Below are 10,873 nucleotides of genomic sequence, written 5' to 3' on the forward strand. Positions count from 1 at the left end.
GAACAATGAGGTCATGCTACCTTCCCATCAGTCCAACAAATGCCACAGTGGGAAATGCTGATTCAGTGGAGATGGAGGCGGCAGATTACCTCAATTACTGGCAATGATCTTAATCTCCCCCTGCACGGTAGATGTCCACACTAGACAGGCACCACATCAGAAAGAAAAGCTCAATGCACTTGACAGCTGTACAGAAAATACCTACTGCAAAGTTATTTTTTAGTTTGGGGTTAACAGTTTAGCTGCTAACAAATCTCTTTCTCATATATATATATATATATATATATATATATATATATATATATATATATATATATATATACACACACACACACACACACACACACAGAAAACGGCATTCTAGGTTTGGAAGAGAGAAAAGCAAAGGTCAGTGTTTCTACACAAAGCAGTCAATGTTCTTGGAGCTGGTATTGAAATAACATTTTGATTAGCTGGACTGCATGCTACATTGTCCATTCCTCATTTAAGATCTCCTTTTAAGACCACAAGGCAGATGGCACAGTTTACAAAAACGACAGGTGACCACTACAGTGAATTGCATTGGAAAGTAAATTAAACAGTCTTTATATCCAAGTTACACAAAAAAGCGCAGACATGTTTAAAGCTTTGCACAACAAAAGCAAAGCCAAACAGCTTACTGCGCTCATACACAAAAACCTTATGTAATACCATTGACTGAAACAGCAGTTCTTAAGGAGTTCGGTCCAGGAAAGCCAAGGTCACCAGGATGGAGGGGTTAGGGTCTGAAGTATTTTATTTCACTACATCAACACTCAGATCCCTCTCCCCTCCCCACCCTACGCTTCAATATGCACCAGACCTGGCCTATAAATAGCACTATCGCATTATAGCCACGCGCCGGCTATATTAGCTACATGTCACAAGGCTTTCAAATATTCATGACATTTGAGCAGGCAGTAATTTGAGACACTAACGACAGGCCAGCAGGCATTAGGACGTCAGACATCAGTCCACTGGGAAGACAGTCCGTTAAACACTCAACAAATCAAACTGCTGGACTTGAAGACACATTTTGCATATCGCAGATTTTGACACTGTATGAAAGAATTCGAGAAAAAAGGGCCCCATATGGGAGAGTAGAATGAATACTGATATTGAATACTGGTAAGAGAAATCTAGAACATTTTATATAAAATGGTCCTGAATGAGTCAGCATTGGAAAGAAAATTGTGGTAGGTGGTCCTTAAAGTAAGTGCTTGACCTGACTCACCATAAAAATACTGAACGTCGTAAATGCATTTCCACATTTGTGGGGAAAAAACAGACTAGCTATGACTATGTACTGCTGTTGTTTTGATCCCTCAAGCAGAGAGGCTATTGTTGTGGCACATCACTGAAAAGTAAAAAGGGGTTTCGTTTCTGTCCACCAGGGAGAGCAAAGAGCCCCTGTGGGGATCAAGAAGACATCAGGAGAGAGAGAGAGAGAGAGAGAGAGAGAGAGAGAGAGGAGGTTGCAGCACCAGCAGCATCATCTCCTCCAGTATGACCTGGAATTGGCTGACAGCCCTTAGTCCTGTGTTGGTGCGGCAGCGGCGGCCTCCCCCAGGTCACTCTGGTCCTCCAACAGCAGCTGACCAGGCTCCCGCAGGAACACCACCATGACAGTGATGTTGTCACTGGAGCCGGCCGCCTTGGCCTGGGCCACCAGGCGCTGGGCCACCTCCTCGCAGCCACCACGGCCCTCGGCCTCCCGTAGGGCCTCCAGGACCATGCCCGGCACCTCGGCCGGACGCACCACATCGAAGAAGCCGTCGCACGCCAGCAGGACATAGTCCTCGTTGCCGGTCAGCTTTGTCGATGAGCTGTCGGCCATGTTTGAGACGTATGGCTTCTGGTCAAAATCACCTGATCAACCAGGGACAGAAGTTAAAAAGGGAAAAGTGGAGTTAGAAAAAGACCAGAGTTCTATGTTCAAATAATAACAGAAGTTACAAATATAAATAACACCAGAATGAAATACTAAAGTATGAGATTTACTTCATGTAACATTTCATTTGCTCGTCTATTCAATTTGAAAGTAAAATGTAATTACAGTATTGAGCCAAGGTTTTGCTGGAAAGTGATAATCAATTAGAAAGCATCGTGATCCTGCAAGTCACTGATGATGTAGTGTAGTAACTGACATCATCCTTTCCAGGATCCGATAGACATACCAATCGCTCGAGAAACAGCGTAAGTGCCATTCACACGCCAGCACCCCATGAAGGCGATACATCCCCCCAGACTCTCAATCCGCTGCTTTTCATCCTGAACAGGGGGAAGGAGAACAGCAAAGTCAGCTTGGCTCCCCACAATATTGAAGTTTCAATACAATGTCTAGTTCTGTATCTAGTTCCATTGGTTCTGCCAAACCCACACTCACTGCTTTCACTATGGCCAGTAATAATCCTGCTGGATGCAAATTGGGCTGTTAACATATTATTCAAATACTCTCCTTACAGTACAGTCTACACTGTCAGGTTAATTGAATTGTTTACGTGGTGCGATGTACATTAATGTATGTTCATGAACATCTTTTAAAAGTGGACTAAATTTGCTAGTTGCTGGTCAGTAGTCTACACAAATCAGTTACAAACTTTGTAACATGAGGAAATGTCTCATATTCACGCGCAGCATTACAGCTAAATGCTAAGTTACACATATTAAGAAATATTTTATCTTAATATTGTTAAGAAATAATACTGTAGTTGGGTAGCCTTAACAAAATAGTGGTGTTTTCAGTATGAAAGACCCACCTCTCTTTCTGGCTTGTGGGGGTCCATCAGGGTGACCGGCTCGCCCTGTCTGACCAGCATGGCCTGAGAGTCTCCTAGCCAGGACACATGCAATGAGCCCCCGGCCAGCAGTACTGCTAGACCAGTGCTACCACTCCGCAGACGCTACAGGAAAACACACACACACACACACACACACACACACACACACACACGTTTAAACTTCAACATAAATCAATGAGGTAGGTCATCTCGATTACCAAGTGAGTGGACTACTGCTGTCTGTTTTTCGCTGACCTCTCGCTTGGCCTTAACTTTGAACATGTCATCCACTTGGGTGAAGGCACTCTTGAATGCAGCAGCTGGGTCTTTCACTAGGTCCTCTTGTTGGCTTAGAACAACGTGCAGATGGGTGGCTGCAAATGTGGCAGCATCTACACCTCCGTGTCCATCAAATACAGCATAATACTGTCTATCCACAGCATCCTGTAACGAGAGGACAAATGCACTGTGATTCTATTGTTCATATAGACAATGGTATAGCAGAGAAAGCATACAGAGATGAGCATAACATGTAAAGTAAAACAAATGTAGGAATTCATGGAAGGATATGAGTAAAACATGAACTGTGAAATGATGAGCTGTTTCCCATAAAAACTGATAGAACACTTGAATCAAAGTGGCTTCAGTGGCTTTGCCTAAATTGAACACTTTGACATTAAAAGCAGACAAAACACAACAAGAACATCTGACCATATTGGACACTGTGTCCTGATCTAGCACATATTACCATCACCAAACCCCAGCTGTCATCTAAGATCTAAAGTCTTAGAGTTGTTGAAACAGCGCCACACTGTGGAAACTGCTGATGTTTACAGAGCTTTTGAGCTTTTCTAGCCTCTATTGATAGAACAGTGGAGAGAAGACAGAAAATGAGTGGGAGTGGAATCGAAAAAAAATGACCTCAGGCTGGACTATGGGCACTGGGCCCGTATGCGTTATGGGATGCTGGTGCTCTGACGGCGGTCCCTCACCTGTATCCCAAAGAGCTGGTTGAAATCCGCTATGGTGACGTGACGGTCCTCCATCTTCCTGCGCGTATTGCGGATGGCGTGCACAGAGCAGCGGTTGAAGCGTTTCGATGGCCCCTGGGGGGTGGGCAGCTGCTGACTCCAGGAGGCTGCCACATCGCGGAGCTTGTTGAGGAAAAGGTGCTGCAGCCCCTCTGACTCCAGCACTGCACGACAGGGAGGACAGAACATTACTGTCATAGAGCATGGGGTCAGAGTAGAGTAACATTACTGTCATAGAGGACGGGGGTCAGAGTAGAGTAACATTACTCTCATAGAGGATGGGGTCAGAGTAGAAGAGCATTTCTCTTCCTCCGCACCCAGCCCTTTTTACATGAGTATGACCAACCACACCCAATACACAGGATCCTAGATGCTTAGGCGTGAGAAAAACAGAGCATGATCATGTGCATATAGAAAGAGTGAGGGTATGAGGGTATAAGTGTGTGCATGAGTACGAGTAGGCGTGCTCTTTGGAGATCAGTATGAGTGTGTGCATGAGTACGATTAGGCCTGCTCTTTGGAGATCAGTATGAGTGTGTGCATGAGTACGAGTAGGCCTGCTCTTTGGAGATCAGTATGAGTGTGTGCATTAGAGTGTGGCTACCCAACCCGAGCCCGACGGGACCCGACGGTACAATATGCATTGGAAACGATAGGTCGTCTCGTTCAACTGGAGGAGGATTTCCTTGAGTTGCCCCAATTAACTCAGGACAGAGGGACTGTAGTTTCAAAGACTGTTGCAGTTCATTTCAAGACTTTTCGTCAATGGTAAGACTAGAATTCTACTTGCTTGGGCCTCTTGTTAATCTGCTGTGTGTGACCTGCGTATATGCACGCTCATCTAACTCTATAGACAAGAATTCCATTTGTTGTTTGTTCCGTTTAATGGGCTAAAGAAAGACAGGCTATCCACAAACGTGAACGTTTAATCACTAGCATGGGAATAACTGAGGCATCATCTGCGTCGGGTTCGGGTCGGGTTCGGATGCAACTCTGTCGGACGCGGGCCGGGTTTGTACAGAAATTTGCGGCCCGAACCGCACTCTAGTGTGTGCATCAGTACAAGCAGGCGTGCTCTTGCGAGATCAGTACGAGTGTGTGCATCAGTACGAGCAGGCGTGCTCTTGCGAGATCAGCACAAGTGTGTGCATCAGTACGAGCAGGCGTGCTCTTGCGAGATCAGCACAAGTGTGTGCATCAGTACGAGCAGGCGTGCTCTTGCGAGATCAGCAGTGTGTGCATGCATGCGAGCAGGCGTGCTCTTGCGAGATCAGCACAGTGTGTGCATGATGATGCGAGCAGGCGTGCTCTTGCGAGATCAGCACGAGTGTGTGCATGAGTACGAGCAGGCGTGCTCTTGCGAGATCAGCACGAGTGTGTGCATGAGTACGAGCAGGCGTGCTCTTGCGAGATCAGCACGAGTGTGTGCATGAGTACGAGCAGGCGTGCTCTTGCGAGATCCGAGATCAGCACGTGTGCAGTAACGAGCGGCGTGCTCTTGCGAGATCAGCACGAGTGTGTGCACGAGTACAAGCAGGCGTGCTCTTGCGAGATCAGTATGAGTGTGTGCTGTGAGATCAGTATGAGTGTGTGCACGAGTATAAGCAGGCGTGCTCTTGCGAGATCAGTATGAGTGTGTGCTGTGAGATCAGTATGAGTGTGTGCATGAGTACAAGCAGGCGTGCTCTTGTGAGATCAGTATGAGTGTGTGCATGAGTACAAGCAGGCGTGCTCTTGCAAGATCAGTATGAGTGTGTGCATGAGTACAAGCAGGCGTGCTCTTGCGAGATCAGTATGAGTGTGTGCATGAGTACAAGCAGGCGTGCTCTTGTGAGATCAGTATGAGTGTGTGCATGAGTACAAACAGGCGTGCTCTTGTGAGATCAGTATGTGTGTGTGCATGAGTACAAGCAGGCGTGCTCTTGTGAGATCAGTATGTGTGTGTGCATGAGTACAAGCAGGCGTGCTCTTGCGAGATCGAATGCAGTGTGTGCATGAGTACAAGCAGGCGTGCTTTTGAGATCGAGCACAGTGTGTGCATGAATACAAGCAGACGTGCTCTTGCAAGGTCAGTACCAGTGTGTGCATGAGTACAAGCAGGCGTGCTCTTGCGTGATCAGCATGAGTGTGTGCATGAGTACAAGCAGGCGTGCTCTTGCGAGATCAGCATGAGTGTGTGCATGAGTACAAGCAGGCGTGCTCTTGCGAGATCAGCATGAGTGTGTGCATGAGTACAAGCAGGCGTGCTCTTGCGTGATCAGCATGAGTGTGTGCATGAGTACAAGCAGGCGTGCTCTTGCGTGATCAGCATGAGTGTGTGCATGAGTACAAGCAGGCGTGCTCTTGCGTGATCAGTATGAGTGTGTGCATGAGTACAAGCAGGCGTGCTCTTGCGTGATCAGTATGAGTGTGTGCATGAGTACAAGCAGACGTGCTCTTGCAAGGTCAGTACCAGAGTGTGCATGAGTACAAGCAGGCGTGCTCTTGCGAGATCAGCATGAGTGTGTGCATCAGTACAAGCAGGCGTGCTCTTGCGAGATCAGCATGAGTGTGTGCATCAGTACAAGCAGGCGTGCTCTTGCGTGATCAGCATGAGTGTGTGCATCAGTACAAGCAGGCGTGCTCTTGCGTGATCAGCATGAGTGTGTGCACGAGTACAAGCAGGCGTGCTCTTGCGAGATCAGCATGAGTGTGTGCATCAGTACAAGCCGGCGTGCTCTTGCGTGATCAGCATGAGTGTGTGCATCAGTACAAGCAGGCGTGCTCTTGCGTGATCAGCATGAGTGTGTGCATCAGTACAAGCAGGCGTGCTCTTGCATGATCAGCATGAGTGTGTGCATCAGTACAAGCAGGCGTGCTCTTGCGTGATCAGCATGAGTGTGTGCATCAGTACAAGCAGGCGTGCTCTTGCGTGATCAGCATGAGTGTGTGCATCAGTACAAGCAGGCGTGCTCTTGCGTGATCAGTGGGTTTGGTTGTTTTATTTCTACTTGCTCTGCTCTACCCTGGTGGCTCCCCCTCCCGCCCATGATCAGAAAGCTCTAGTTTTGATATTACATTATTCTGTCGCCTCCTGTCCTTTCATTACTACATTGTCCTTGCTAAACAGTTAATTGGTAAAGTTACTTGGTTGACCACTAATGGTGTAGTCGTGCATTCTGGACATTAATAATATGGTACAATGACACATACACATTAACTTAAAATACACAGAACTTAAAGAGATCAATCCAAATGCAGGATCCTGATCTGAACACTAGAGGGCATGCACTCCCTTATGATTAACAGACCAGTAAATCTGCAAGCCACCAGTACCTCACAACATATTAATATGCTATTCTCTGCAGAGAGCCAGCTTTTATTTGCATGAAGCGCCAGATATCATCCCCCTGTCTGTGTGTGAAAAAACAGAGAGAGAATGCTTATCTCAAACTGCCAAGCATGACCAGCATGGCAACAATGCCAACAAAGATGTCACTCGCACACTACAGGATATTACAGGTGCAGTCTTCTACTTTAATCCGCTACACTTCTTGAAACATTTGTCAAAACTCCTCACATTTTTTTAGTTTTCCATCCAACTTTAATGTTCCTGCACAGTCCTGACTGGGATTGTGGATGTGAAACAATGAAAGTAAGCTTGGACAAATCAATACACTCCTTTATACAATCAACACATTATTCAGGAGCGTGTAAAGAGGGGAATAACTCACAGGCAGTAGGTGGCCCATCCTCTTCTTGTTGCTGTTCTGCGTCCTTTGGAAGCTGAAAGGGTGTGAGGTCACTCCTCATCAGCTCACACACCGCTGCCTCACACAGTGCCACACTCAGAGACAGAGGGGTATCCCTACACACACACACACACAGTTTTTTTCATGCATATGCAAAACTCCAAATGATTGATCAATTTTTAGTTAAATGTACTGGAGTTGTCCTGATCCTGATATTTCCACAATATAATGATTCAACTTAATGTATGATAAGTGTGTTACAAATGCAAAGTAATTTATTTTATTGTTGACATTTTTTAACTAAATAAATGTTTGAGGTTATGCATTTGTGGAAAATAGTTGTTCTGTACCAAAATAAATGATGTGAGGACTTTATTTTAAGGAACCATGGCAAGAGGAATATATGCATTTTATTACCAAAACAGGAAATAAATCAGAGAGCGACTTAACACACTTGTGTGTGTGTCTATGTGCCTTCATGCAAGCTGGAAACAGAATGGGAACAGCAGGAAGTGACTGGAACAATGGTGATTTAACACACAGGAAGCCTGTCTTTACTGACAGACACATCCCTACTACTTAAAACAGCACATGGAAAGACAAACATATGCCTCAGTTCCTCAACATATTATCCACAATTCAATGTGGGATGCTTGTGCAATTACAAGTACGCAAAACTATTCATTAAAACTAAGCTGAGAGACGGTATTCCATTTTCAGTCTCTCATATTCATTTTCGTTCAGTAACAAACAGAATCTAGACTTGAAGTTAAAACATTATATTCCTTTTGGTGATTAACAAGTCCCTGTGACTCTGTGAAGTGTACATTCACTGGGATCCTCACTAGAAGAGAAAAAGTGTGTCCTTGCCGTGCCCAAACATGAAACAGACAGGGTGGGCATGATTGCTTCTGCTTGACTGGAATCTCAGGAATGCACCACAAGGGAGCAGCCAGTATGTAATGCATTCGTTACTTTTAGCTTGAAGTTGCAAGCCTTGACATTAAAGGTTAACCAGAGTCGTTTTCTTTTTTCGCAAAAGCTTGGCTGTAAGCTGAACACACCCCCAAATAACATACAACATCAAAATAAAAGATAATATTGTAAACTGAAAGATTATGTTGCGTGTGATTAAGGTGCAGAATTCATTGTTCGAGAGGGTGTTGGTAGAAGTGAACTGTAGCAAGGAGTTGAAGTGTGTGTTGCAATAAAGATAAAACAACATTCTCTCATGATCAGGATCATACCCCCACAGGGTATCCTACACTCATACTTATGCATACTACTGTGTCAGGATCACTGAATGAATGAATAAATAAATAAATAAATAAATAAATGTGTGTGCATGGTGCACTCACTAGCAGTCCTACCAACACCCACCTGGCTGCTAGCAGGCGGAGGCCCAGGTCCAGGCTCTCCCCCCTGATCTCCTTGTGGCTGATTTTGCGGCTAAGGGGGTTGACAGGTGGAGGGTTGTCTGGGCTGAACGGCTCCGGGAACTCCTCTAGAAACTTCTCCAGGAAGCTCCGAGCCACGGCAGGCTCAACATTACCCATCATGCCACCCCCTCAAAATGCAAACTCTGGGCGATACAGTCTCATCCACAGGGAGCAACCCACTCCTTATGTCTAACTGTCACTGGTCAAACAGATGCAGCACCTGTGAGTAGCAAAATTAGATAAAAGCACAATATGCTCTAGGTGAAAAAGAGGACATGCAACAATTACAATTCAATTTTCTATACATTAATGAGTGTCAACATTCTCAAAAGTTTCTGGAGGTTCCATAATGTTGCGATAATTTGATTCTGCAAATTATGTCCAAATACATCATTATCTTTGTGCCAATTATATCTCAATAAAACTGTCTGCACGTCAGTGTTTGAATTGCAGTTGTAGCTGTTACCTACAGCAGAAGACCAAATTATAAATACAAATTCAACGATGTCTATTACCAACTTGAATAAGTGTACGTAGGCCTTTATGGAGTTGTATTTGACTCAAAAAAGTGTTACATCAACATTCTAAACAACCAGAGTCCACTACAATGTATCGTAGTGTCAACAATGTATCGCTGTCGCTTGCTACTAGCGTTTTCCCGTAATGTGCAAGGCTGATTATGCCAAGCTACTGTAACAACAACACAATGCAGGCTAGGCTACTGTTTCTGTTTTGGTTTCATGTTTCATTTGTCGGTGGAAATGAAATCTCTTACATGTTTTAAAATTACTGCCAAAAAAGTATTCAACCAATTATCAACTCATGTCAACATGTTGCGGTTGGCTCTGCAGAAACTCAGGCGGTGTCAGACAGACAGGCCTTTGAAAAGGAAAGTTGCGTTTACTTAGGTTAATTTCTAAGACCCAGAACAAAATTATTTCAGCTGTTTAGTTGTAACTGCATAATAGGTAAAACTGAGTGATTATGATGAGCACACAGGGTTGTGTTTCATACCTTGGAGTCTTTTCTCTGTGAAGCAGGTACCCCTTCGTACACAACCAGTTTAAAATCTCGAGACTCGCGTGGCTGTAGTGCGGCTTTAACACGCCCTTTCGGAGGCTAAACAAAAAGCTTGAACGTCACGGAAGTCACCCCAATTTAACAACATTCACATCCTGTACGTGATAAACAGTGTCGTTAGGAGAAATTGCTAATAAAACAAACATGTGTGATGAATGGCCAATGGCGCTTGTACCATCCACTTCAACTAGAGATTGGCGGAAGTTGAACAGTGGTCTGGCGTTTTGATCTTTCAGACATGAAATAATTTGCCCCTAGTGGTTGGCTCCAGAAATGATTTAAAACGCGCCATGATAAATAAAACCAAGGAAGATACGTAGCTGCTGCTAAAATACTGTATATTTATACTACCTTACACATCAAATTTATTTTATAAACGAATCTGGAATATGTTGCAAACTATTTACACTCAGGACTAAGATTAGGCTAACGCAATGTATGACATCTCTAGAGGGTAGTGTTTTCAAGAAAACAAAGGTGAGATGCTTGCCAGCATGCTTACAAACAGCTGGTGTATTCGGGAATCTTGCCCCCTTTCAAAAACTCTCTACTTGTATATAATTTACAGTAAATATTAAATGGACATTCTGTGCAGTTGTGAGTGTAACGCCCATAAGCAAAACCAAATCTACCCTAGTTATATGCTGAACCAATTATACAGCTCATGGAAAAAAATAAAGAGACCACTGGAAAATGTGAATATCACCATCAACTCATTGGAATGGCACTCAGCAACAGTAGGATGACATCAGAATAATTTGCAGTGGTCTCTTAATTTTTTACAGAGCTTTATC

General features: G+C 44.6%; 1 protein-coding gene across 1 annotated transcript; it reads right to left on the reverse strand.

Annotated features, from left to right (window-relative positions):
- Positions 1-329: 329 nt before the first annotated feature.
- On the reverse strand, positions 330-10,236 carry ppm1f (protein phosphatase, Mg2+/Mn2+ dependent, 1F). Its single transcript, XM_048244345.1, has 8 exons — positions 10,014-10,236; positions 8,941-9,219; positions 7,543-7,676; positions 3,791-3,993; positions 3,054-3,242; positions 2,778-2,921; positions 2,196-2,289; positions 330-1,887 (listed from the first exon to the last, which is right to left on the reverse strand). Exons 2-8 carry the CDS (start codon positions 9,117-9,119, stop codon positions 1,550-1,552), a joined length of 1,281 nt encoding a protein of 426 aa, XP_048100302.1. The 5' UTR covers positions 9,120-9,219; positions 10,014-10,236; the 3' UTR covers positions 330-1,549.
- Between the last annotated feature and the right edge of the window lie 637 nt (positions 10,237-10,873).

This window comes from Alosa alosa, chromosome 5 (assembly GCF_017589495.1).
Source record: "Alosa alosa isolate M-15738 ecotype Scorff River chromosome 5, AALO_Geno_1.1, whole genome shotgun sequence".
Lineage (NCBI taxonomy): Eukaryota > Metazoa > Chordata > Actinopteri > Clupeiformes > Clupeidae > Alosa > Alosa alosa.

Coding starts and splice junctions, on each gene's coding strand:
- ppm1f (XM_048244345.1), bottom strand. CDS start 9,119: ATGATGGGTAATGTTGAGCCTGCCGTGGCTCGGAGCTTCCTGGAGAAG. Junction 3,994..7,542: donor GGATGGGCCACCTACTGCCT/GTGAGTTATTCC, acceptor CCTGTCGTGCAG/TGCTGGAGTCAGAGGGGCTG. Junction 2,290..2,777: donor CCCACAAGCCAGAAAGAGAG/GTGGGTCTTTCA, acceptor CCCCCTGTTCAG/GATGAAAAGCAGCGGATTGA.